General features: G+C 37.6%; 5 protein-coding genes and 1 pseudogene across 5 annotated transcripts; 5 read left to right on the forward strand and 1 right to left on the reverse strand.

The window, feature by feature from the left end:
* Positions 1-78: 78 nt before the first annotated feature.
* Positions 79-2,007, reverse strand: LOC111792328 (BTB/POZ domain-containing protein At2g24240 pseudogene; annotated as a pseudogene).
* A 3,341-nt stretch (positions 2,008-5,348) lies between these two features.
* On the forward strand, positions 5,349-9,087 carry LOC111793895 (putative LRR receptor-like serine/threonine-protein kinase At2g24230). The gene has a single exon (XM_023675965.2). The coding sequence runs from the start codon at positions 6,307-6,309 to the stop codon at positions 8,860-8,862; it is 2,556 nt and encodes an 851-aa protein (XP_023531733.2). The 5' UTR covers positions 5,349-6,306; the 3' UTR covers positions 8,863-9,087.
* A 2,232-nt stretch (positions 9,088-11,319) lies between these two features.
* LOC111792189 (eukaryotic translation initiation factor 5A-2) lies at positions 11,320-14,172 on the forward strand. The gene is made up of 5 exons (XM_023673530.2): positions 11,320-11,651; positions 13,253-13,375; positions 13,466-13,522; positions 13,728-13,802; positions 13,885-14,172. Exons 1-5 carry the CDS (start codon positions 11,529-11,531, stop codon positions 13,987-13,989), a joined length of 483 nt encoding a protein of 160 aa, XP_023529298.1. The 5' UTR covers positions 11,320-11,528; the 3' UTR covers positions 13,990-14,172.
* Positions 14,173-15,248: 1,076 nt separating this feature from the next.
* Positions 15,249-19,955, forward strand: LOC111793142 (putative WRKY transcription factor 32). The gene is made up of 5 exons (XM_087123395.1): positions 15,249-15,670; positions 15,796-15,845; positions 18,110-18,798; positions 18,913-19,071; positions 19,384-19,955. Exons 1-5 carry the CDS (start codon positions 15,424-15,426, stop codon positions 19,739-19,741), a joined length of 1,503 nt encoding a protein of 500 aa, XP_086979521.1. The 5' UTR covers positions 15,249-15,423; the 3' UTR covers positions 19,742-19,955.
* Positions 19,956-20,343: 388 nt separating this feature from the next.
* On the forward strand, positions 20,344-22,510 carry LOC111793772 (uncharacterized). Its single transcript, XM_023675807.2, has 7 exons — positions 20,344-20,660; positions 21,007-21,048; positions 21,198-21,280; positions 21,357-21,458; positions 21,535-21,749; positions 21,839-21,933; positions 22,011-22,510. The coding sequence occupies exons 1-7, from the start codon at positions 20,519-20,521 to the stop codon at positions 22,262-22,264; spliced, it is 933 nt and encodes a 310-aa protein (XP_023531575.1). The 5' UTR covers positions 20,344-20,518; the 3' UTR covers positions 22,265-22,510.
* Positions 22,511-23,343: 833 nt separating this feature from the next.
* LOC111793770 (transmembrane 9 superfamily member 8) lies at positions 23,344-26,860 on the forward strand. The gene is made up of 7 exons (XM_023675804.2): positions 23,344-23,612; positions 24,109-24,273; positions 24,377-24,486; positions 24,574-24,682; positions 24,776-24,888; positions 24,995-25,145; positions 25,260-26,860. The coding sequence occupies exons 1-7, from the start codon at positions 23,502-23,504 to the stop codon at positions 26,415-26,417; spliced, it is 1,917 nt and encodes a 638-aa protein (XP_023531572.2). The 5' UTR covers positions 23,344-23,501; the 3' UTR covers positions 26,418-26,860.
* The last annotated feature ends 394 nt before the right edge of the window (positions 26,861-27,254 follow it).

Here is a 27,254-nt window from a genome sequence, read left to right on the forward strand (position 1 = left end):
CCAAATCTTTGGTTGGTTCATATCTCAGTGAGTGTTCGTTTAATAAAACTATCCTTTTCTTAAGAACAGAGGTTGAGATGAAAGAATATTGAGATTATTAATTCATGTAACAATGGCAAAATCCATACAAACTGTTCGCGCTAACACTTTTTCGTTCTGGTTTCTCCGAATCAAGAGATCCTGCTATGTACATCTTTGTATTTCTTCAACTAGCCTATATCTTACAAATCTAAAAGTCATGAAGGGAACCCTTTTGATATCAGGAAGAAGCAAACCATTAGGTGAATGTTCATAATACGGGCGCAGGTGGTGTCTCCCATATGTCGAAAACATTTTCCTCGCTGTGAAGTGCGAAAAGGCGATCACCACCAATAGAGAAGTCACAGATTGAACCACCAAAGCTTCGTCGGAGACGGGACGTTAAAACCCAGTCAGGTCCACACAATACTGATATGGAATCATTCATGGATGAAAAGAGTTGCCCCTCATGTAATGCTAACTTGGGATAGCATGGCTCTTCTGGCATCTTCCCTTTCATCAGCCTGCTTCTTGAACTCCACCTTATGCTTCTTCCTCCGCTGCTGCTTCTCAAATCCAAAAACCCCAAATCTTCGTACTCGTTTACTACGCAGATTGAACTGTTCTCTTCCATGGCTATGGCGTCTCGTACTCGCTTCTCATCTACAGTCAATGGAGCTCCAATGTCCGACCAAGACCAGACCATTTTCTTCTCCCTGAAATCCAACAGGCTAATGTAACAATTGTCTTTCCTAGGAAACAGAGTAGCGACCAATAAGCAATTGGTTCCATTCAACCATTGAAGCTTGTCGGCGTCCCCAAGTGACCAACCTGCAGGTTCATAGAAGAAGTCTGTTTGTTTTCCTGTCATTTGATCCCAAACGCCAATGCCATACTCATTGCTTCTACCTTTACAACTGGAGAATATTTTATAATCTGAACTGAAACTTAAAGCTCCGGCTGTGCAGCTCTTTACCTGATTCTCATGACTCACTTGAAACTTATGCCGGAGCTGCCCGGTCGACTTGCAGAACAGGCCCATTCCGCCGTCGCCTCGGCCTAATCTCTCACATACACTGATCATGATATTCTCTGCGTCAATCCACCCTACGTCGTTGACTCGCTGATAATCGAGATTGATCGGAGGGTGTTCGTCGAGCATCCAATCGTAGACGTGAACCATACAGCCATGAGCAATGCAGCAACCACCATCGGGACCAGCTCGGATGGCGGTACCATCTCCCGGGGCTTGGCCTGTCACAGAACGGGAAAGCTTCAATCTATTGCCGTCGAATTGGCCCCATTTGGCGGAGCGGAAATGGTCCTGCAGGCCAAAGAAGAGGGCCTCTCGATAGAGGAGTTTCTCCGGCACATTCGACGGAACGTAGAGTTCTCCGGTGCGTAAGAGATCAAGAAGCACGGCGAAGCAATCAGGGTTCCGATCAATGAAGAATTCATCGGAATTAAGCGATTGTAAATCCCAATTGTCATCGAAAAGTGACCCAAATAGAGAATTCCGGCGGGCATTCGCGATAGTTGTAGCCGTCGTTTCAAACATTCTACCCCCAACATTGAATCTCACCCTATCTTTCTGAATTCCCATGATTAGATTCCCTAGAAATGGGGAAACCCAAATGGGGTTTTGCAATTGGAAACGGATTAAACTTCCCCTTCAAGATAAACCAAATTTCTGGAGGTATTGCAGGAGAGTCAAAACAGAGGAATTATCTCTCCTGCGGAGTTGGAGAAAACAAATAGGCTAAAATTAGAAGACAAACCAACCTAGAGATAATCAAACATGAACAGAGCACTGAATCAACAAGATCAAGAAGCTTGAAGCTTGTAAGAGAGAGAGAGAGAGAGAGAGACAGAGAGATTACACAAGTCCCAAGCTGAAAACAGAGGATAGCAAAACAATGGAGGAAATTGATGGTCTGTAGATACTTATTTTGAAAACTATGATCTGGGTTATGAAGAATGGTGGAAAGAGGAGAAGGGTTTTTAAGTTTATTGGATTTGGTGCACAGGAATTAAAGAGTTTGGAGCGGTTGGATTTCAAAAAGTTGACTCTCCTCCTCTCTCTCTCTCTCTCTCACGTTCATGGGGGGTCTGGCCTTTTGCCTTTGGTCCGGAGTTTCGACAGAGCAGAACTTCAAATAAATAAATAAATGAAAAAAAGAAATAGGTTGAAATTTCGTCCACGTATCTCCTTATATTTTAGTTTCTATATCTTCAATTATTTCATTTTTTATTCTCTACTTTTAATTTCTTTTAAAGTCTATTTTGTTGATTTATTACTTTTCTAAAAAAATTTAGTGTTTGTTGTATAAAGTTTGAAAAAAAAAATTGAATTCAAATTAAAAAAAAATATAAATACTGAGTTTATTCCTAATCGTAATCCTTAAATATCTTACAATAAGGTTAGTTTTCATCGTACTTTCAACGATGTTTAGTTATTTATGTTAATTTTTTTAAGTTGCACCAACTAGTGAGCATTAATAAACACTTACGAGTAAAACTTAAAATTTAAAAGTAAAAATTTAACCTTTTAAAATTTATGGACAAATTAAAAGACTTTAATTCATTTCTGTCGGTTAATAAAATATCAGCTCTTGCACCCCTAAGGAACCGTGTCTTGTGGACATAATTTATGTCACTCCCCTCTATTTGCATTAATTAAAAAGGTAGACCTGTGAAGTTGTTTAATTACAGTTCATCCCCCAACAATTTCATTTATTTAATTGGATAATAATATTTTGAAAGACATTAGGGAATTAATACGGTCCTATCATTGTTGAATACGTTCTACTAATAATTTTCTTTTTTTTAATTAAAAAAAAAAAAAGCACCATGAATATAATTAATACTGTTTAAAAAGAATAATATTTATTTGTATATATGTTTTGAAATTATAATTACAAATAAATAAATTATATGATTTTTAATTGTTTTTCTATATATGTTCTACCAAATCATTACTTCACGCTCCAGCGAGAAACTTCCTCTCTTTTTCATTATGTTTTTTAATAATTATTTTATTTAAATATTTATTTGTGTAAGATACATTATCCCGTTACGTTAAAGAAAAGCATCGATATCGAGGCGCAGAACTCTCTTAATTTTATATTTCTTTTTATTTTATTTTCTAATAAATATTTTTATTCTTTTTTCCCCCAAATAAATACGTGCCATTCGGACATTAGTCGTAGGGATTTAAACAATTATTCAAAATCAAAATAAATTAGAGATTAGAGTGAATAAAAATATGGAAATTAGATTATTATTATTATTATTATTATTATTATTATTATTATTATTATATAAATGATTGAGGTTGTTGGAATGGGAGATGGGTGAATGATAATACTCAAAGCATCCTCAATTTTTCTTGAACTTAAAGTGATTAAGAGAGGCTTCTTCAAACGTCACACCATTTATTTTTTTGTGTTTATATTCAATTATATAAAGTATATTTATTCTTAAAATCAAGGCCAACACACAGAATAATTGGGCTTTAAACAGAAATCACAGGCCCATATAGCAAGCCCAGCCCAGGAGTAGACCAATAATTGGGCTTATTTATAAAGCCCAACTGAGCCCAAGAAATAGATACTCTCTGTCCCTTTAATTAAAATTTTAGTTTTTTTAATAAGGTTTTCTCATTATAAATAAATAAATATATAAGCGAATTTATGTATTAATAACATTTATTCATTTTACCCAACATATTAAAAAACATGTCTGAATAATTATAAATACAAAAGTATTAGTTGATTTTTTAAAAATAATTTCGTTATTATTATTTATTAAACATTTTCCTTTTTATTTCTTTGTCTTTAAAATTCCAATGAATAATAATAATAATAAATGTATTTAAAGTTTGTGGGGATCATGTTTGTGTTTGTACAACCACTAATAAATTTCAATCATTAATTCTTTGAATTTTTAATTTTATATAATATAATTTGGTATTTATCTAATGTAGACAAATATTGGGAAGAAGGTTATAGTTAAAAAAAAAAAAGGGTAAAAAAAGTGATTATTAATTAGGATAAGAAAGCAACATTTACTTAGAGATTGAGGAATGTTTGTAATTATGAAAAGTCATTATGTCTGTTGAGTTATTTTTACTCAATTAATATTCATCATTAATCCCTTTTTTTCTTTAATTTTTCTCTCTAAAATTGCATGCTCCAATGCAAAATCATTTAACTAACTTTAATTTAATAATAATTTATATCTCCACAAATACTTGGTAATTATTATTTGGGCCCATAATCTTCTTTTTTCTTTTTTTTTTTTTCCTTTCTTTTAATTTATTTTCATATAGTTGAATTAATAATGTTCATGTATCTTTAAGTAATTATTTAATTTCTATTTCAATAAAGTATTTTCTTTTATAGTACTTATGGCACCCACACTATAATATTCATATTTTAAAGTAGGGTGAATTTAAAATTATATCATAAAGGCATTTGATAAAAAAGTAGAGATAATTTTGTAGCGATAATATTATCGGTAAAAACGTATACAATAGATATAAAGTCGAGCTTGTAGCTTAAAGGATTAGAGCACATGACTACGAACAACAGTGTTGGAGGTTTGAATCTCTTCTCGTTCACAACCAGTTAATAAGGGAGGGACTTTTCTCTCTGGAGGTAGAAAAATCGTGATTACGATAACAGAACTTTTATTTGATTTTTATGTGGATATTTAGAAGGATAACTTTAGGTGAAGTTCGCAACTCGTCTTTAACACATGCAATACAACTTGTTGCATACTAGAGCATTCTTTCATCCATCGACTTTATCTCCACTTAGTGTTCTTAATCCAATGCTCACGAGTTGATTTAGGGAGTTGTTAGGAAAATTTTCGAAATGAGGAAATTATGAATACTACTCTCATTGAACGAGAGTGGCGTTAGCATCATTTATTAATAATGTAGGGTCAAACTACATAGAAATAATTAATTATACAAGAGATATGTGAAACAAACCTAAGGAACAGGTATTCATAGAATTTTCTTAGACAACGGGAATACTACATTCTCTTTGTTCGTACTATGATTTTGTCTTAAAAAAAATATTTTAAAAAGAATGCTAACATAATACGTAATAAATGGAAGGGGCATCAATGGTCCAGAGAAATCACTAACACAAACATAAGAAATATAGAGAATATTTTCTCTTTGTTCACGTTGGAATGTTTTGTTAAAATATCTTTTAGCTATGATCTTTAGACTCTACGTCATCTTTTTTAAAAGTGTATTAATATGACAAACAATAAATGAAAGAAGTATTCATATTCTCGTGGTACCTCAGTATGTTTTCTCGAGGTGGGGAGTCTTGAAACATAGGACCAGGGCATTGAAAGTTGGGCAGGAACAGTGTTAAAAATTGAATTCTCCGCGTAGGCAAACATGGGAAGAAGGTGTGATGGCTGAGACTACTTGAATGCGAAGCCTGTCCTTCCTTTTCATGCGCATGATGATAAATAGATAGCTTTAAACACAAACTTCGCCTTCAAAAAAGTTAAGCCCTTACCTCCAAATGGGAATCTTCTAAAGGGATCTTTCTTTCTCATACTCAAAAGTTCGTATGTATTTCAATGAGTTGGTGCTAATAAATTATGATTTTGAATATTTGATCTGTCTTTTTGGGTGTAGGAGCAGTTGGGTCTTGGAAATGATGACAGTGCCCATTTCTTCTCCTCATTCAAAGGGGAGTTTGGGATTATCAGGATCGTTTTGAATAGAAATTCCCCGTTGTCCAAAACCCCAGATTTTTATTTGCATAACAAATGATGATCTGCACTCAGTCGAGAAAGAATCATTGAATTCCCACCAAGAAGTTCTGATAAATTCGCCAACCTCCTCATTTATGAACCCCAACCCTCTCTAACTCTGCCTTTTAAACTTCCTTTTCCCCTTCCCCTTCCTCATTTACACTCTCACAGTCTCTTTTTCTCATGGAAGCTCTGCTGAAATATCAATCAAATTTGCTGAACATTCGTCACTTCCAGACAAGGTAAGCTCAGAGACCGTCCTTGAAACCTAGAGATTTTGGGTGTTGCTGTTTTCGCTTTGTTTTTTTTGGCCTCTGTAAAGGTTTGGGAAATGGACTGTGGCTTTTTAGAGGGTTTCAGAATCCAGGAAAGTTGCCGGAGATGGACCCGGGACCATTCACGAGAGATTCCCATGGTGGTTTGGAAAATTTAAAAGGGGGTGGGATTTGAGATTCTGGGTTGGCTCTGTGTATCGATATTTCTCATTTTCAAGGATTTTTCCTGATGGGTTTTCGTTTGTTCGGTTCCATTTTAGTTCTTGCACTGTTCTTCAAACCTATGGCATGTCAACAACCTAATACAGATGGGTTTTATATCTCTGAGTTTTTGAAGAAGGTGGGCTTGAACTCTTCTCATGTCTATAATTTCTCGGCTCCTGTTTGTACATGGAAAGGGGTTTTCTGTGACAAAGATGTAAATGTTATCGAGTTCGAGGCTTCTGGTGTTGGCCTCTCCGGCGCTATTCCCGACAACACTGTCGGCAAACTCAGCAGACTTCAGAGTTTGGACCTTAGCAACAACAAAATCACTGGATTTCCTACGGATTTTTGGAGCTTAGGCCTACTCAAGAGGCTCAATCTCTCTTCCAACTTGATTTCTGGACCTCTTGGAGACAGCATTTGCAACTTCGGACAGCTTGAAAGTGTTGACATTTCCATCAACGAATTCTCTGGGAAAATACCAGAATCTATAAGCTCATTACTTAGTCTCCGAGTCCTGAAATTAGACCATAACAGGTTTGGTGGAAGCATCCCATCAGGAATTCTTAACTGTCAATCTCTGGTTTTCATGGACGTTTCGTGCAATCAGCTAAATGGGTCACTTCCTGATGGCTTTGGGGCTGCATTTCCCAAGCTTGAAAGCTTGAACCTTGCGGGAAATGGGATTCATGGCCGTGATTCAGATTTTTCTGGGCTCATAGCCTTGGCAGCTCTTAATTTATCTGGAAACTTGTTTCAGGGTTCGATTATGGGCTTGTTCAAGGAGCAGTTGAAGGTGTTAGACGTCAGTAGAAATCAATTTCTTGGTCACATTTCTCAGGCACAGCTGAATTCTAGTTATAACTGGTCTCATTTGGTGTATCTAGACTTGTCTGAGAATCAGCTCAGTGGAGACATTTTCCATGTTTTGGAGCGCGCCCTAAATCTCAAGTACCTTAATCTTGCTTGTAATAGATTTAGCAGCCTGGAATTTCCACATGTTCAATTGCTTTCGAGTTTAGAATACCTTAATCTATCCAGATCCGGCCTTATCAATCACATTCCTCCTGAAATCTCAAATTTGAGTCATTTGAATACTCTTGACATCTCCCAGAATCATCTTACGGGGAGAATCCCGTCTTTGAGCGTCAAAAACCTCCAGATTCTTGATGTTTCACAGAACAATTTGAGTGGAGAGATCCCCCTATCGCTCTTAGAAAAACTTCCATGGATGGAGAGATTCAACTTTTCCTACAATAACTTAACCTTCTGTGATTCCAATATTTCCTTCAAAACCCTCCAAGCAGCCTTCCTTGGGTCAGCAAATAGCTGTCCCATTGCTGCAAATCCGAGTCTTTTCGTTAGAAAACCCAGTAAACACGAGGTCTTGAAGCTGGCTCTGGCTGTTACTTTCTCCATGATCTGCTTACTTCTAGCAGTGATATTTCTAGCATTCGGATGCCGAAGGAAAAGCAGGACGTGGGTCGTAAAGCAGGCCTCTTACAAAGAAGAGACTAATATTTCAGGGCCTTTTTCTTTCCAGACTGATTCAACCACATGGGTGGCTGATGTTAAGCAGGCAACGTCGGTTTCGGTAGTAATTTTTGAGAAGCCATTGTTGAATATAACCTTTGCTGACTTATTATCTGCAACTTCGAATTTCGACCGGGGCACTCTATTGGCAGAGGGCAAGTTTGGCCCTGTATACAGGGGATTTCTACCTGGAGGAATTCATGTGGCTGTGAAAGTTTTGGTTCATGGTTCTACATTGACAGAACGGGAAGCTGCAAGAGAACTCGAGTATCTTGGTCGAATTAAACACCCCAATCTTGTGCCATTAACTGGATATTGCTTGGCTGGGGATCAAAGAATTGCCATCTATGATTATATGGAGAACGGGACCTTGCAGAATTTGCTCCATGACCTGCCATTGGGTGTTCAAACAACGGAGGACTGGAGCACGGATACATGGGAGGAAGGTGACAACAATGGAATAGAAAATGTTGGTTCAGAAGGTACGTTAACAACTTGGAGATTCCGTCACAAAATTGCACTAGGTACTGCTCGAGCGCTCGCATTTCTTCACCATGGGTGTTCGCCTCCAATCATTCACAGAGATGTTAAGGCCAGTAGCGTTTACCTGGATTATAACTTGGAGCCCAGATTATCAGATTTTGGACTGGCTAAGGTTTTTGGCAATGGTCTAAGTGAAGAGATCTCCCGTGGTTCACCTGGTTACACGCCACCAGAGTTCTTACAGCTCGAGAACGACTCTGTAACACCAAAAAGTGATGTATACTGCTTTGGTGTTGTCCTGTTTGAGCTTGTTACTGGTAAGAAGCCAATTGGAGATGAGTATCCTGAAGGAAAAGAAACAGATTTGGTGAGTTGGGTTAGAGGACTTGTTAGAAAGAATCAAGGATCAAGAGCTATTGATCCGAAAATTCGAGGTACAGGACTAGATGATCAAATGGAGGAGGCCCTTAAGATTGCATACCTATGCACAGCCGACCTTCCATCTAAACGACCGAGCATGCAGCAGATCGTTGGACTTCTCAAGGACATCGAACCGATGGCTTAGACGATGAACAATCAACAAGAAAAGCATTGGGGTTCTCTTGGGCTCCCTTCTCTGATGCTGCAAGGGGGAAGTGTACAGATTAGTCATCCTGGAAAGATACGTTTTTAAAATGTTTATGTATTTCTTCTTTCCTCATGTCATTGTGCAACATCAGAATTTTATGTCAAATATAGAGTTTGGTCCTGGGAACTGAAAAATGAGGAATTTCCACCAAAAATTTGTTGATATTCATTTCTTTCATATCTTTTGTGCACCCTCTAAAGAACAACCAAAGTTCATAGCTAACTTGGTAAACTAGCTGATATGACCAAGGTCATGAATTTTCATCTCCATTCCCCGTCCTCTTCTTTTATATGATATGAGAGGACGACAACCACTTTCTTATTACTATTTAAACAATCCTCGATCCTTACTGGAGTAGATAGGGGTCAGAGGATTCTTATTAGTGTAAAATAGCCGTAGCCTCATTTATTCTCGGTGAAATAGCAGCTACGCCCCTTGATCTTGAGAGTTTGTACTAATTTCAGTCTCTTGAGCTCTTTATGGTAGGTAGTCTAGATCGATTCTTAAGAGAATTGAAAAAAGAATGGTTTGGAACCTCTAACCCAGACAAGGATGCACCTTTCCCAAGTCGAGCGATAAGAAAATCTATAAACCTAGGTAGGTTGAGGATGCTGCTGGTGATATCCAATACGTTAGTCCTTTTCCATCATTCTTTTCAATTGAGGGGGCCTCCAAGAGACCTTCAACTTGCCGTGAGCTTTATGGAAATAAAACCATCGCTCACGCTTGGGGACCATTGTTGGAGCTCAAATCTATTTCATGTACTTTTGGCTGTAAATAAGAGACATCCCTTTGCATGTGCACCCCTCTGCCCATTATGCCAATTCAGGTAAGTTTTATGAACTTATTTCTGCCAATTAACATTAAAACTTGAAGAACATTCATGTAAATATGATCGCAAAACAGCCCTCTAGTAGAATTAAAAATAATGATCCCTCCACCAGCAAAGAACAACCACAACATCAAACGAGGGAAGGGGGAAGGAAAAGAAGCATTTACTTGATTAGATGGAGTTTGTGGCCACCAACTCCTTTCAACAGCCACAGCCATTATCTAAAAATCTCATGCCTGTTGACCCCACCAGCTCAGCTTGGCATTTTTTCAAACAGTTAAAGGACAATGCGAAAATGTGAATCTCACGCATCACCCCACTAAGGATTTGGTGGATTGATGGAGGCGTGTGACGCTGAGTAACATGCCCATTGCCTCTCTACTGAGCCGACAACATTTCCAGTCCCAAACCAAAATTGAGTATATAAACTTATAATCGCTTCAAAAGTTGTATGTAGAACAACAAGAAAAATCAAAGATATTCACGTTTCTAAAGAACTGATGTGACCACTCACAGACTATTTATCTATGTCCGTAACTCCAATTTTGTTACACAATATTATTTTTTTGGTGCGATAAGAATAAATATAAAGATTAAAGGGTACTTTTGCAAAAATGTGTGGAATATTTAATAATGACTTTGGATTAATTTGCAATAAATAAAAAAGAAAAAGAAAAAGCATGGATTCGTTTGATATATTTCTATGCATGCTTGAAATAGTCAACAAAATTCTTATTCTCTACGCCTCTTACTTTAAGCAAATAAATAAAAATATTATCATAAATATCAAAAATGAATTTACGAGTTTATAAACTTTTCATTAATTAACTTTTTAATTGGGCCAAATTTTAAAGGAAAAATGCAATGTGTCACAGTCATAGTTGTTCAAAACATGTTGTTTGTGACTGCGTGTTTGATGTCTCAATCATACTTGTTCAACACATGTTAGACATTCAAAACCCTTTTTACTTGCTTTTATGTTAGATAAACATTTACTATACTCCCCAGTGCTCCCAAAATGTACTAGAAGGGGATGTGACTAGTTGTCAATTCTTCCTATATGAGTTATATACTGTTAGAGTCGTGATTGTTGCTTATTCGCTTTTAGTCTATAACATTACTTTCTTTAAAATTATTTTCAACGTATGTTCTCTCTCACGTTTTCTAAACACATTTATCTCAACATGACTCGAGGCTCGATTATACACTAATATTGTCTGCGAAATTCGAATCTCACCCGACTAACTTGTTCTCTATTTTAGAACAAGTGTCGCATAATCGTTGTCTTGCTGCTACAAGAGTGCGATTGTGACACAGTACTTCTAGTGCAAATGAATTTCTTTTTTTCATGATATACCAATAAGAATGGAGGACCCTTAAATACGAAAAAAAATTAGTATTTTGTTATAAATAAATTTAATTTTATATTTAAAATAGATGAAGATATAATAAAATTAAATACGACTATATTCTTTTTCTCGTTGGTCTTTTTGGAAAGCAAAAATATAAAGCAATCCGAATATTAAAAAAAAAACGCCATGCATGGAAAAAGCGGTACGAAACGGCGATTGGAATGCGGGAGAGAGAAATCCAACGGCCACGATTTCATCTCTCTCAATTTGGAATTTGTGCCTCTGAAAAAGTCTGGAATATTAGAGCGGATTGCTTCGTCGTCTTCAGTAAGGGGACATTGAGGACTGTGCGTGTGACTTCGCGATAGCAACACAGAACAAGGGCCTGAAATCGAGGAGAGACAAACGACGGTGCAGCGATGTCGGACGAGGAGCACCACTTCGACTCCAAGGCCGACGCCGGAGCGTCCAAGACTTTCCCTCAGCAAGCTGGTACCATTCGCAAAAATGGCTACATCGTAATCAAGAACAGGCCCTGCAAGGTTTCTTCCTTTTTCTTTTTTCTCCATACCGTTTTGAAACTCGCGTTGATCATCCATGGATTATATTTTGGGCTTTTTTATAATCTTTTTGAGCTTTTCGACTACATTCTTTATTATAATTTTTCTTTTTATCTCTCTGTTTTCTGAAAGGGTAGACGTTTGATTGCTTCGCTTGTTTCGATACTTCTATTTCTAAGTGAAGATGGTCCCTAACTTTTAACTCGGTGACTAATGATTATAGCAATTGTTACTCCCTCATTGATTTAGGTTATTTTCCCCTTTAATTTCTCTCTATGGGGCCTTCTGCTTTTGGATTCCTTCAAGTATTTATAGAATAGTTCTACACAAGTATTGTGGATGAATTATAAAGTAAGTTTTCCTGAAAGGATTTTGGTTGTCCTTTTGGGTCTTTCCCATCCAGGCTTCCCTCCAAATTTTAAAATGTGATCTCACAATAAACTATGGAATAGGTCGTGCAAGATTTGACATAATTGGGTTGGTGTAAGTGCAAGACTGAAAAATTCAGGGTCACGGGTTCATTATCTTTAATGGCAAGTGATTCTTTCACTTCAGTTGGATCAGGATGCGTAATGAAATATGCAGCCTTGGTCTGCCAGAAATGTAGCTTGTGCATGTGTTGTCCTTATTAAGTATTTTGAGATGGACTTGGCTTATTGACTTGTTGAGTTTCGCTATGGGACATGCCGTTAAACAGTTCAATTGGGTCATGCTGTCATATCCTATATATACCATTATCGCCAATGTCCCTGTTGTGTTGCACATTAAGAAACAATGAGGTAGATGTTAGGCTAAAATGTTAACAGCGGATATAATCTTCATGTTGCAATTATCTTCTTAGTATTAATAGAACTTCTTTGAAGTGCATTAACGATGCTTTGAAAGAAATGTTTTTGAAGTGGATTTGCTTTACTTCTCATTCCCAGATAGAAATGTGCTATATGTCATATCGCGCTTGTAAGAAATTGTGCGACACTTACTCTCACCATTAAGTGAGTCAGCCAACTCAAAATCGTGTCTCTTTCAGCCGTATGATGTATACTCAAGCCTCTGGCCCCATTTTAAGAAGAAGGTTATAGAAAACGGGGGCAGAAAAAGATTTTAGAGATAGAGTTTGGAAAGAGAGTTTGAAAGCAAGATTAGAACCAACGAAGAAAGCAATGTTATAAGCTAGTAAGTAAAGAAGGCAACATAACGGCTTAGATAACATATAACTCTGGGTAGGAAGAATTGATTACGAGTTGCATCTCCTTGTAGTACATTTTAAGACATTTCAGGTTTACTAGACATAGACATTATTTTTCCGAAACGTCATACGCTTAGAAAATACAATAAGAAACTATACATCATGAAAGCGGTAAAGGAAAACAATAAAGTGGTCAACACAAGGGGTTTGACATGCAATGGGCATGTGGCCTTGGGCAACACGCTTTGGATAGACATGACCGTGACACTATGCTTGTCTCCTTGTGTTTCTGTCAAATATGATAATATTGCTGAAATTTTACTCGTGGGCAGCTCATGACTTCCACTACTTACCAGGGCATATACCATCGGTTTTTTCTTGACTCTCTTCCATTCAGGTTGTTGAAGTTTCCACTTCAAAAACTGGAAAGCATGGACATGCGAAGTGTCACTTTGTGGCAATTGACATATTCAATGGGAAGAAACTTGAAGATATTGTTCCTTCTTCTCACAACTGTGATGTAATTTCTTTGCAACTCTCTTCTCATGTTTGATTCTATTCTTCCAATGGAACTGTTTTCATTATTCTTCATATTTCGGTGCTTTTGCAGGTTCCCCATGTTAATCGTACTGACTATCAGCTGATTGATATATCTGAGGATGGTTTTGTAAGTTTTTATCTGAGGATGGACTTTTCCTTTCGGACTTTCCCTCAAGGTTTTTAAAACGTGTCTGCTAGAGAGAGGTTTCCACACCCTTATAAAAAATGCTTTCTTTTCCTCCCCAGCTGTTGTGATATCTCACAATTGGAATCTTGCAGTCCTTGTAGCATGACGATCTCGAGTCTTGACCGATGGATACATAATTTTGCAGGTCAGTCTGCTTACTGAAAATGGAAACACTAAGGATGACCTGAGGCTTCCCACCGATGATAATCTGCTTACGCAGGTACACATGATGATACAGTTAAGTCATTACTAAGAGCTTTCTGCAATGTCATAAATTGTTTCATTCATTTTCATGTCAATAGCTTAAAGATGGGTTCGCTGAAGGAAAAGATCTTGTTCTAACGGTTATGTCTGCAATGGGAGAGGAGCAGATCTGTGCTCTCAAGGACATCGGTCCTAAAGGCTAAACACAAAGCTTTGGCTACATCTGATGGCTTAAATCCCCTAAACCAAAGTTCTATCAAGTATGTTACATGTAATAAAACTATATTATCAGCACTACTTAAAGCTTAAACACTACTGATCCTTGGACAATGCCGAAAGGATTGGATACATATTTACTTATAAAACTGCATGTTGACAACGTATCATTTGAAATCTTTGGAGTTTGTGCTGTTCATCTGGTCTCTTTTCCCTTTATTCTTTCATATAAAGGTTATTGTTAAGGGCATTTTAGGCCATGAGTGATTGACAATTTTGACCTTCACAATGGTATCATATTGTCTATATAAACTCTCATGGCTTTGCTTTAATGTCCCTAAAATGTCTCATATCAATGAAGATATATTTCTTGCTTATAAACCCATGATTATTTCCTAAATTAGTCAAGGTACTCTCTCTCAACAATTTACTACTAGGATGACGAGAGTCAATTTGACTCATTATTGTTTAAGAAGATTCAAACTTTTGCTTTCGTGTTTTTAGGTGTATGTTTGAATTAGTTGAAGTGTATTCAAGAGTGTTTTTAGGTGTAAGTTTGAATCAATTGAACTGTATAAGGTAGTTAGACTAAGTTAAGTTTGGATGTGTTCGAGACAATATCGACATTTGTTAAAAGGCTTAAAAAGGTTGATCTCTTTTCAATGTTTTGTGAAAAAAAAAAAAAAATGTTAACTCACTGAAATAAATATTTTAAAATTCTAATTGAAAATGAATAGTTTTTAAAGTTTGCTGAATTTTGAGGGAAATTTCCCTCCAAATTGGCCACTTATTTATTAAATTAAAGATTAAAATTAATTATGGGTTTTAAAAGGAATACAGGGGACAATAATAATTAAAAATATTCTTTATGATTTTAATGCACAAAATCTTTGTCTAGCTAAATTAAATAATAAATACCAATTATAAAGTAAACAATACAATTTTAATTTACCCGAATTTTTAAATAGAAGAATAAAGGAAGAACAGAATCTGGGGAATAACAAAAATCAGTTGCGAAAAACAATTAAATATTTAGAGAGTGGAATTAGTCAGTGTATTGAGTCAAAAGAGAAGTCCCATGAGGCCACCTCCGCCGTGAAAGAATCCAACGGTGATCCCACCATCGAGCGAGATCGGGCGGCTGTGCAGTGACGGACAAAGTGACGGTGTCCGTTACCCAAACCACCTGAGTCAACTACAGTCAAAGACACCCATGCCGATTTCGGGCTTTAAAGTAAGCGTCTCTCTCTCTCTCTCTCTGTCTCAAGACGTTTCTCTCACCTAATCTATTCTTCTATATCACTCAGACGCAGACTCCGATACTCAGAGTTTGGAATCGCCTTCGCTTCGGACATTATAAAACAAAGCTGTATTAATCCGTGACTTTACTCTCCCTCTCTCTCTTTTAGCTAGAAGTGGCCATGGCGGAGCCGGAAGGGTTTGATTCTAATCAACTCGGAAGCTCGAAGGCTTCTGCAGAGCAACAGGATGACGAGGAAGAAGAAATGGAAGATTCAGAGAATGAATCAGAGGTGGAGTTGGAGGAACATAAACTGAGTGAGTTGAGGACAGCTTCGTCGGTTAGTGAAGCTGCAGTGAAGGGGTCTTGCTCTCAAACCCTAGCGCCGCCTTCTGCGAATCAGTCCTCGGAGAACGGTCGGTCTGATGGTAGGTTTGTTGTTACTGGAATTGATTCTGCCACGGTGGATGGATTATTTAGTTCTTAAGTAATTTCTGTTTGTGTTTTTTTTTTTTTTTCTTTCGTGGGTGATATTTTGCTGTTGATCCTACAGGCTTGCCTGACAATTCTGCTGCCGAGTCACTCGAAGGAGTTGAATTGAAGGTAAGAAGCTCGATCACTGCCGTTTTTTTTTTTTTGTTCGTGTCTTTGTTTTTTCGTTGACAATTGTTTGCTTGTATTGGTTTTATTTGTTTAATATTGTTTGCTTAAGTCCATTGGTGAGAATTCAACTAGTAAATTAAAGTAGTTCTAAAGTAATTATGAGATCTTATTTTGCTGATCATTCGGGTTCTTTTCGTATACCCCACTGTTGAAGTTGAATCGATCTTTCTAAAGTTAAGCTCCAGCTTCCAGCCAGTCATCAAGACTAATCGCAATCTACAAATTACTCTTGAGTACTGCTGAATTTTTCTTTCTGTGCGCTGCTTAATTATCCGTGCTTGAACAGGATTGAATCTTTGTTCTCTTGTGCTCACATTTTTGTGTTATCATGCGTTGAAGTCAACCTCAAGTGAAAGGGCAAACATCATGTCGGCTTTTCATTTCTTGAGCTACTTCTTCTTTCCAATCTTATTGGAAAAATAAAAATTTCAAGTATTTTCAGTTCTTCTTTGTTTTAGTCTCGGTTATGCTGTTGGTGTTTGTTCTTGGTTCAATGGCATGATTTTGCAGAAATATGAGCTACATCTTTGTAGTTATTGCTGATGTTATTTCTAGGCTTAATGACAATCATGCGCGAGCATGCTGCTAATGAAATGTCGTGGATTAAAACAGAATGTGATTATTGGTTATTTTGAATAAACAGAAACATATTGGATCTGTTAGCATAGTTTCAATCCTTTTCTTTTGATTATTTGAGAGAAGAATCATTGTTGTGGTTCTTGGATGAATGAGCGGCCTAGTTCAGAGTCAATGTCATATAAGCGTGGCATGTCAATGCTTTTTACCTCCATGTTAATATCTAATTCAAAATGATGTGCATTTTCACTGGACTCCATAAGGATGCAAGAGTTTTGCCTTTTTTTTTTTTTTTTCTTTTAATGCATTTCTATTTAGGGTACTGAAAGTGTATGCGAAAGGAACCTTGAACCTGAACATTGAAAAGGTGGAAGAAAATTAAAATCAGAACAAAAAATAACATTTTTATGGCAGGGAAAATTTATTGAAGATATTTCTCTTGCTGAATTGTATATAATTTATCTGATTCTGATTGAAATTGATCGAGATGGAGTTTCACAACTCTTCACGTGTTTCCCCTTATATCCCGTCTATGAGCAATCTATTGCCATTGTCAGAGGCATCCAAATTACTGAAGGTGAAATTATTGTGAGTTCTACACATCCAAGGTATAAGCCGAGATTGCTAAAATTCTCTTCAAGGAGGGAAGAAGTGCCTCTCTAGGTTTGGTCTCTGCAAGAATTCAAAAAGTGGCCTTTTCTTTTAAAGGCTAATCTCTTTGATGTAGTAGCAATATCTGGAGTGTCCTTTGTGCTTGTGCTCTGCAGGATATTTAATCAAGAGGAGAATAATTTCCTTAAAAAAAAAATTAGTTGTGTTTTCAAATTAATACATTGATCGTGGATGCATTACATGTTAGTCCTGCCGTCTATGTTGCATCATATTCATAAGTATAATATTTTGTGATCTGGCTAACCTGTATTTGTGAAATTTAGGAAATGGTAGGGAAATAGATCTTTCGTGCTTACTCATGTTAATACTGGTCATTTGCGATCAAACATGAAGCATAGACCAATCTTTTGTCATATTCTTGATGTCTTCCCGCTATATTAATTTAACTATGGTTCACATCCTGTCCTTAAAGCACTTTGACTTTCTGGATTTTTTAGTCCATATTTTCCCATTATTAATACAACCATGTTCATGTTGCTAAGCTTATTGACTGGTATTTGTCTCCCATAAAGATGTAGTTTAAGATGTTCTTTTGAATGGAAGTTTGATGATTAATCATTGACGTTATTTTCTCTATGAGCGATGGATTCATGGTATCTGGAAATGTGAAGAACAGTCTGATGTAACTTAAATTTCTTCAAGATACATTTCTTGAATAAATAAATTAGTTTTTGCTTCTAAGTCGGGAAGTGTGTTTTGAGAGAATTTCTGAGTTTGTGACACGACCACTTGAGAGTTAGTAACTTGGGCTTCTAGTATTATTCTTTGAGCCTTTTAACTTCGTTTGGACACATGTTATATATACTTTATGGCTAGTTTCTGATATTCACGAGTTACAGAATCGGGTGCATCACAATAACTTACGAGCTAGGTTCCTTATTGATGATTTGATGTTTTAGTCTATTGCTGCCCTCACTGTCTCTTTTTTTTCTTCTTCTTCTTCCTCCTCTCATAAGCATCAAGCTCCACCTGCCAGCAATGTTGAAGCAATCCAGACAGATCAGGTACAAGAACAAAGCCAACTTCAGATAATAGTATATAAAGGACCTGATTCAGAACAATCACCAACTTCAGTTACTCAGTCTATCTCATCCTCTGCAAGTCCAAGTTTATCCGAATATAAACTGGCACCTAAGAAGGTCCATAAAGAATGTAAGCCAGAACCAAGCCAGAAGAATTCTTCCGACCGTAAAACTGTGTTCTCTGTTCCCAATGTTAGGACACCTGCTTCTGATGGTTACAATTGGAGGAAATATGGTCAGAAGCAAGTGAAGATTCCAAAGGGTTCACGTAGCTATTACAAGTGTACATATTCTGGATGCGGTGCTAAGAAGATTGAATGTTGTGATCACTCGGGCCTTGTAACAGAGGTTGTTTACAAGAGCCAACATAGCCATGATCCTCCTAGGAAGATTAGCAACCCCAAGGAAAGTATGCTTGTGCCTTATGTTGAGCCTGTGGTTAAAAAAATCATGGCAGAACATTCCGTAAGAATAATTAACGATTCAGATCCTCCTATGTCTTCAAAAGAACCGTTACGGGAAACAGCTTCAGTCGTTGAAAGAAAACGACAATACTCGAATGACTCTGACGGAAATGATGAATCCAAAATCAAGAATGACAACGAATACGAAACAAAACAAAAGTAAGTCTGCATCTCGAATTGCTGAACTTTTTTTTGTTTCTGTTTTTGTATGTAATGTTTAGCATGTATGAGCAAGAGCTAGTGCTAATCTTTTGTTTCCTTACTGGTAATCAGAGTTAAGAAGAGCAGTGGGGGATATTCGGGCACTCCCTTAAAACCTGGAAAGAAGCCCAAGTTTGTGGTACATGCAGCAGGTGATGTGGGAATCTCAGGTGACGGATACAGATGGCGTAAGTATGGTCAGAAAATGGTGAAAGGAAATCCTCATCCTAGGTGCATGCCTTTTCATAATTTATGCTTTACGGCCATTATAACCTGCTTTATTTGATGGAAAACAAGATTGTTCTTTGATTTAAACTATATAAACTTTGGTTATTCCCGACTGTCCTGGACTATTCTGCTGATGCCAAAATAATTATGCACGCCGCTTTGTAGTTCCTCAGGACATTACCCATATCTTCAAGTTAAGAACAGAAAGGGAACAAACATCTCCAATTAATTCATATATCCTGCTAAATATTTTACTAAATCATTTCCTGGACTGTCTGATTTTGATTGTTGATGTTTCTTTTTAAAACTTTACAGGAACTACTACCGATGTACCTCTGCTGGGTGTCCAGTCCGTAAGCATATCGAATCAGCTGTGGAAAATCCAAGCGTAGTGATTATAACATACAAGGGAGTTCATGATCACGACATGCCAGTACCGAAGAAACGACACGGTCCACCTAGTGCGCCTCTTGTAGCTGCTGCAGCTCCTGCCTCCATGGGCAATATGCAACCAAAGAAAACAGACGCAGTTCAGAGCCAAATTTCTTCAACACAATGGTCTGTGGATGCTGAAGGAGAGTTGACTGGTGAGGCCTTGGATCTTGGAGGTGAGAAAGCAATGGAATCTGCCCGAACACTTTTGAGCATTGGATTTGAAATCAAGCCTTGCTGAACGTACGCCTTTCAAGGAATAACTGTGAGAGACTCTTTATGAACATGTAGCTGTCTCTATGTGAAATATTTGATTATTTTTCGAGCTATTTCCTTTTGTTTTTCCTTTTTTCATCCCTCTCTCTCTTAGTCATTTATGTAACAGTTGTGTAAATTTGGTTGTTATACACCTCCCTGATGTGGTAATGAGATGATTTGCACCGTTTTTGCTAACATCTCCTACAGGGTCAGCCTCAAATCCTTGGATTTTGAAGAGACTGTAATGTTTCGGATTTATGAGAAGATTAAGGGTCGTAATCAATTGTGAATCGTATCATATTAAGTATCTCGAATGATAATCATTTGTTCGGGGGTCGTTTTCAAAAACTATTAAAGAAATAGTTTTCAAAATTTGGTTAAGAATTTAAATATTTTCTTTTAAGATCGTAAGCGATATAATATAATCACTTTATTGTTGGTAGATCGATCTCAAAACAAGAAGAAAAAAGAAAGAAAATAGTCACCTTGGCCTTTCAAGATTAGTCACGTGATCCAGGCATCGAGTTGTGGGCACTCACGTGCGTCGTCAAACCCCAGTGCCCTGCCCTCCCTTCGGACATGACCAAATTAAAATTAGGATTTCTTTCCCTCTCCCTCTCTAATCTCAGCTACTTTTGATTCTTTACCCGTACCGGAAGGATCGAATGTACCGATAGGTTCTAGCTACTGCTGATCCTTTTTGGTTCTTAAAATCAGTAATCAACAAAAAGTAGGGATTTTCGAATTCTGGAAGAGAAAAATGAGTGTTACTTTGACTGTAATGACATTCAATCTCCATGATGATCAACCACCAGAGAGCTCAAATTCTTGGGAGAAGAGGAGGGACTTGTGTATCAGTGTCATCACTAGCTACTCTCCCGCGATTCTCTGCACTCAGCAAGGTAGCTCCCTTTTCCTTTACTCCTCTGCTACTCTACTTTATCGGATTTCATATTTGATCCTGTGAATGCCTTGTGGATCTTGATCATTGGTGCGATTTTGTTGCAATAATTGATCTGGGTCTTGTTTGAATCTAGTTTTCTTGGTGGGTTTTTGGTGCTTTATGATTTCATTCGAGTTTTGGGTTGTTTTGTTAGGAAGCTTCAATGGAGTAGTGTGGCCATTTTGGTGGAACTTTTTTTTGTGGACGAACTTCAATGATTGAGTTCAATACACTTGATCTAGGAAGAAACTAATGAACTGCTACCATTTCCTTCTCTGATTCCTTCATTTCTCTATTGGGTTCAGGTGTGAAATCTCAGTTGGACTTTCTTCAGCAGGGCTTACCTGGTATGTTAGCTTGTTATTGTTCAGTTCATATTGGGTTAGAAGTTCTTTTTGTACGTTCTCTACGAATGTGGAGCTGAAATTTTTAACATCTTTGAGGGGAAGATCATAAAGCAAGTTCTTATAACTTAGAAGTATTAATTCTCTTTCAGGCTATGGCCAATTCGGAGTTTCAAGAAAAGGATCCAGAGACACATCAGATGAACACTGCACAATCTTCTACGACAAGGAGAAGGTATTGAATTTTGGTTCAAGTCTGATAATCCAGTGTGGTTTTTTATGCTTCACTGTTTGTTTCTTCGATTAAAAAGGTTGAGCTGTTAGAAGGTGGCACATTTTGGTTATCAGAATCACCTTCTGTCCCGGGAAGCATGTCGTGGGGTTCGATCGTTCCGCATATTGCAACGTGGGCGATATCCTTGAGATTTCATTATATTTTAACGTATCCATTAGACTTTGTGTTATTTGTTAACTTGACAGACTGCCCACACATTCGAACTGAAAGGAATCGAGCCTCCTGGGTTCTCATTTCAGATAGTGAATACGAGCATGGATGAGCTCAACCCTCGTGCTCGTAGACGAAGCGCTTTACTTACATGGCAGCACATTGCATCCTTACCTCCTAGCTTGCCAGTTATATATTGTGGAGGTTTCAACACAGAAAAGGAATCAACTACTGGTCGTTTTCTTCTTGGGAGATCCAGGTAACTGAAACAACATTTTCTGTCTTAATCAGCCTTATTAGCTCGCATAGTTCATTTATCTTAACAGATCTTGTCGTCCATGGTGGCAGAGAAAAAGGTGCAGTTGGGGACATGAGAGATACATGGGCGATTGCTCGGGCGAGGAAGAATGTTTCTCTTATTCGAACGTATCATGGCTTCAAAGGTATGCAATTTAGCTAAGACAAACTTGCTTAGGAGCGCGTTCGACCTTTGCTGGACTCGTTGAGACTCTTTTTTCAGGTGACAAACAGGGAGCTTTTGAATTTTTCAAGTTGATTCTAAGAGCACTCTGCCTTTGCTGGGATCGCCAGACCCAAGATCTACATGTAGATTGGATTCTTTTCAGAGGTAGATCTTTGATCCCTGTCGTGTGCGAAGTGGTAAACGATAATATCGACGGATTTTACCCGTCGTCTCACTACCCTTTGTTTTCCGAATTCATGCTTCCTCGAACCGTCAGAATGCTCGAAACAACAACTACTACTCAAGAGTGACACTATATCACCATTTGTTATAACTCAGAATTCTCCATTGTTCTCTGTTTAAGCTCCAAATGATGTGTTTGTTGAGGTAGAAGTTCATGTTTATAGCAGCAAGTTTTCTCTACTGGTTTACACTGTATGATAACCTTCAAATGACCACTTGAATTACTTCCAAAATGGTCATTGGTATTAGTTTGCTTCTGAGAGAGTTCAAAGTTGTATCAAGTTTTCTTCTATGACAAGAAGTTGTTTCAAGAATGTGATTCATTGTTGATTTTCTCTCTGCTGAATCTGATGGAAAGACAGTTGGGCCTCTTTAGCAACCAGTATCTATTCTATTCATTCATAAGGGGAATTTCATTTCTTTTTCCGTGTGGAAACCTCTCCCTAACAGATTCATTTTAGAATCGTGAGATTGATGACGTTACATAATGGGTTAAAGCGAACAATATATGTTAATAGATTTAGGGTGTTACAAAAAGATTAGACGATTAAATTCTTCGGTTTGTTGAACTAAAAGGAAGCTTTTTAATAAGCACTTTAGTTATAACTAGAAATTATGCTATCTTACCTCTATTAATGATTGTAAGTTCCGTAATGGTGCGCAACATTAATCTTCGTAATGGTGCGCAACATTAATCTTCATAGAACAATCTGTAATGGTGTGCAACATTAATCTTCATAGAACAATCTATGGACGATGTTTTATTTTTTCTTTCTTGAGTACTTACAAAGCAAGAGATCGAACTATTTATGCCTGAAATGGTAATTAATTATGCCTGAAATGGTAATTGATGTTTTATAGTTTAACTATCCTCGGATTCACCTTTCTTTAAAATTAAAAATAAAAATAAAAAGGTGTAAATTTGTTGTTTAATTTTGCAATAAAAAAAAAAAAGAAAAAGAAAGAATCAAGCATCTAATTTGTTGATGTTGGAAATAATTTAGAAAATTTGAGTGAATGTGCGCCTAACAGAAAATGAATCAGAACCCATTTGTTGGTGTTGCGATCTAGGCCGCACATCGTGGCCACAAAATAATATCCAACGGTTCTCAATGGCCAATGGGGGCACCGTCTTCTATAACTCACTCGGCATCGGCGAGGAACAGTAATTCTTCTTCTTTCTAATTCTTCTCGCGGTAACGAAGAGAGGAGCGAAATCTAGCGATTGACACTCTCTGAAAGAGGGGAAGAGATTTTTGAAGCAGGTTTTGGATCTGGGTTGGGTTTAGATCCCTTGTTCAAGCCATGGCGAGAGGGCCTCTCGTGTTGCTTCTTTGGATCTCCGCATGTCTGTTCCTTTCTTTTCGTGCTTCCTGTTTCTATCTCCCTGGTGTCGCTCCCCAGGACTTTCATAAGGTTTGTTGAGTTCGCATCTGATTTCGATTGATTTTGTTTCTTTTCTTGTTCTTCGTGTTCCCTATCGATTTTCGTTCTTGGGTTTTCAGATCTTGCGTTTGTGTGTGATTATTGGGCGTTGATGCTTTTCTTGATGTCAGGGTGGTTGATAAATTTGGAATTTCATTACCTTTTGGTTTCTTACTTTGCGTATTTGATTTCTCCCATGGTAATGCGTGTCGGTTGTTGAATTTTTTTGTGTCTGAAGATTTCGGATTTGGGAATTTAATGGGGTTGGTATTAACCGAATCTGCTTGATCTTTCGAACTGGAAATGATGTTTCAGGGACTAACAAACGAGTTCGCAATTATCAAATTATAGAGAGCATTAAATGTGTGTTTCCATTTCAGTATTGCGCTGAATCTCCGTTCCTTGTACGGATATGGGAATTCCGAGCATTTCCATGGTTTTCTGTTGAAATGCAGCTAAGTGTTTTTTCTTTGCCTTATTGGTGCAGGGAGATCCTCTGAGGGTAAAAGTAAACAAATTGACTTCCATTAAAACTCAGCTTCCGTACTCTTATTATTCCCTCCCTTATTGTACTCCAAAGCAAATATTTGACAGCGCTGAGAATCTTGGTGAGGTTCTTCGTGGTGATCGAATAGAAAACTCGCCCTTCGAGGTATACTGTAGGTTTTAGACAAGAATGCTTTCAGCAACCTCCTCCGTCCTCTTTTTTCATTTTTTGTTGTTTGATTCGTTCAATGATTATTTGTTTTTCATAGTTTAAAATGAGGGAACCAGAGATGTGTACTATTCTGTGTCGCAAAGTTCTTGATGCTAAAATGGCTAAGGACTTCAAGGAAAAGATTGATGATGAGTATCGGGTGAACATGTAAGACATCCTTTTCAAGGACTATACATCTTGATTTTGATATTAATTTATGGATTGTTTTGGTAACTGCTCTCATCTTAAATGCAGGATTCTGGACAACCTTCCTCTTGTTTTTCCCATACAAAGGAATGATCAAGAATCTTCATTTGTGTACCAACATGGTTTTCATGTTGGTCTCAGAGGACAGTATGCTGGGGTATATGTTGATATGTTTAGAATGTGAATAATTTGTCATCGTGATGCGTGTAATCTAGATACATAAATTTATATATATGTTTTATTTCTGCAGAACAAAGAGGAAAAGCATTTTATCTATAACCACTTGACCTTTACGGTCAAGATTCATAAGGATCCTGAAACTGAGTTATCAAGGATAGTGGGATTTGAGGTCAAACCATTCAGGTTCTTGTACTGCTTTGCTTGCCTTAAGTAGCATTTTTCTAGTCCTCCACTCTTAAGATGGAAATTGTTCAGTTATTTAATTTGGTTGAAATATTTTATGATTTAGTGTGAAGCATGCGTATGAAGGTTCTTGGACTGAGACTACCCGTTTGACAACCTGTGACCCACATGCAAAACGCCTTGTTACCAACTCTGAGACTCCTCAAGAAGTTGAGGAGAAGAATGAAATCATCTTTACTTATGATGTGGAGTATCTGGTCAGTTGCCATATACCTTCCATACAGACAAATTTTTGTCATATTTATTGTCAAGTGCTTGCCCCCCCTTCTCCTTTCTCTCTACCTCTAATGCTTGCTAATTCTGTGTTCTAGGAAAGTGATGTGAAATGGGCATCAAGGTGGGATACCTATCTTCTGATGGCTGATGATCAAATTCATTGGTTTTCGATAGTTAATTCTTTGATGATTGTCCTTTTCCTCTCGGGTATGGTGGCCATGATTATGTTGAGAACACTCTACCGTGATATTTCTAAATATAATCAATTGGAGACCCAAGAAGAAGCACAAGAAGAAACGGGTTGGAAACTGGTTCATGGTGATGTTTTCAGGCCTCCTTTAAAATCTGATTTACTTTGCGTGTACGTCGGTACGGGTGTTCAGTTTTTTGGAATGAGTCTTGTCACCATAATATTTGCTGCTCTTGGTTTCCTCTCCCCTTCAAACAGAGGGGGTTTAATGACTGCCATGCTCCTACTCTGGGTCTTTATGGGCCTTTTTGCTGGCTACACTTCTGCTCGTCTATATAGGATGTTTAAGGGAACAGAGTGGAAGAAAATTTCTCTGAAAACGGCTATCATGTTTCCAGCCACAATTTTCTCCATTTTCTTTGTTTTGAATGCTTTAATCTGGGGGGAGAAATCCTCTGGGGCAGTGCCATTTGGAACCATGTTTGCTCTGGTATTTTTATGGTTCTGTATCTCAGTTCCTCTCGTTTTTGTGGGTGGTTATGTTGGGTTTAAGAAGCCAGCAATCGAAGACCCTGTGAAAACCAACAAGATCCCAAGACAGATCCCGGAACAAGCTTGGTACATGAACCCGGTGTTCTCCATTCTCATTGGAGGGATACTTCCTTTTGGGGCTGTCTTTATTGAGCTGTTTTTCATCCTCACCTCCATATGGTTGCACCAATTTTACTACATATTTGGTTTCCTCTTCATTGTCTTCCTCATTCTGATAGTCACCTGCGCTGAGATCACGGTTGTGCTCTGCTACTTCCAACTGTGTAGTGAGGATTACCATTGGTGGTGGAGGTCATACCTGACTTCAGGGTCCTCTGCACTCTACCTCTTCCTCTATGCTGCTTTTTACTTCTTCACAAAGCTCGAGATAACAAAGCCAGTGTCTGGGATGTTGTACTTTGGGTATATGCTAATTGGTTCATATTCCTTCTTTGTGCTGACTGGCACAATTGGATTCTACGCATGTTTCTGGTTCACACGACTCATCTACTCGTCAGTGAAAATTGATTGATTTCTTGGGAGAAATGTTAAATACTTACAAAGTTTTTGTTGATGTAGTAGCAAAGGAGGAAAAGGGTCACTCTGGGATAGGAAAGGCGACATCATCTCCAGATATTGTTTTGATTTAGAAGCGGCTTTTCTTCTTTTTCTTTCAATCTTTCTTAGTACAGGGTGTTTTGAAGATTCCAGTTATTACTTCTCTTTTGTTCATGGGTTCTTTGTTATGTTCTTTTACTGCTTGCTCAATAGGAGACTTGGAGAGAATTGTAAGCAACAGTTCCGATATACTCCCTTGTTATGATAGTAATGGAGGAAAAAAAAAATCATGTGGTTCACTCTGTGTTCTCTTTGTTATGATATACTCCCTTGTTATGATAGTAATGGGAAGTCATGTTCAAGTTGGAGACTGTTAAGGCTAAAATATTACTTTGTAGACTGTAAAATTCGAGCATACTCTTCTTCATGAACACTTCATTCCCTTAATTCCCTCTGCTCTGCGGTATTCACTTGCTGTGATCCTGCCATTGCAGATTCTGGTTTTCTATGTTTGGTGAAGAAATTGGTTTGCGAGATTTGGGATTAGGACAGGAAGTGGCGATGGAGATGGTGAGAGAAAGCGGGGAAATTGTGGAATTGGATTGAATCAGTGGTTGCAGATGATGGCAGTTGAAGTTCTGTTGTCAAATGCCTCCAAATCAGCCTCAGATTCTTTCTACAAAGATGTGACAGTTAATGAAATGTTAGCCAATGGCACTTACAAATGAAATGACATTAAAATGAAGCCAAGGTAGCCCGTTTCTTTGTTGGTGCATGAAAGCTCCACACTCTGTGTCTAGTGCCCATTGCC

Source organism: Cucurbita pepo, chromosome 4, assembly GCF_057944985.1.
Source record: "Cucurbita pepo subsp. pepo isolate OVF chromosome 4, ASM5794498v1, whole genome shotgun sequence".
Classification (NCBI taxonomy): Eukaryota; Viridiplantae; Streptophyta; class Magnoliopsida; order Cucurbitales; family Cucurbitaceae; genus Cucurbita; species Cucurbita pepo.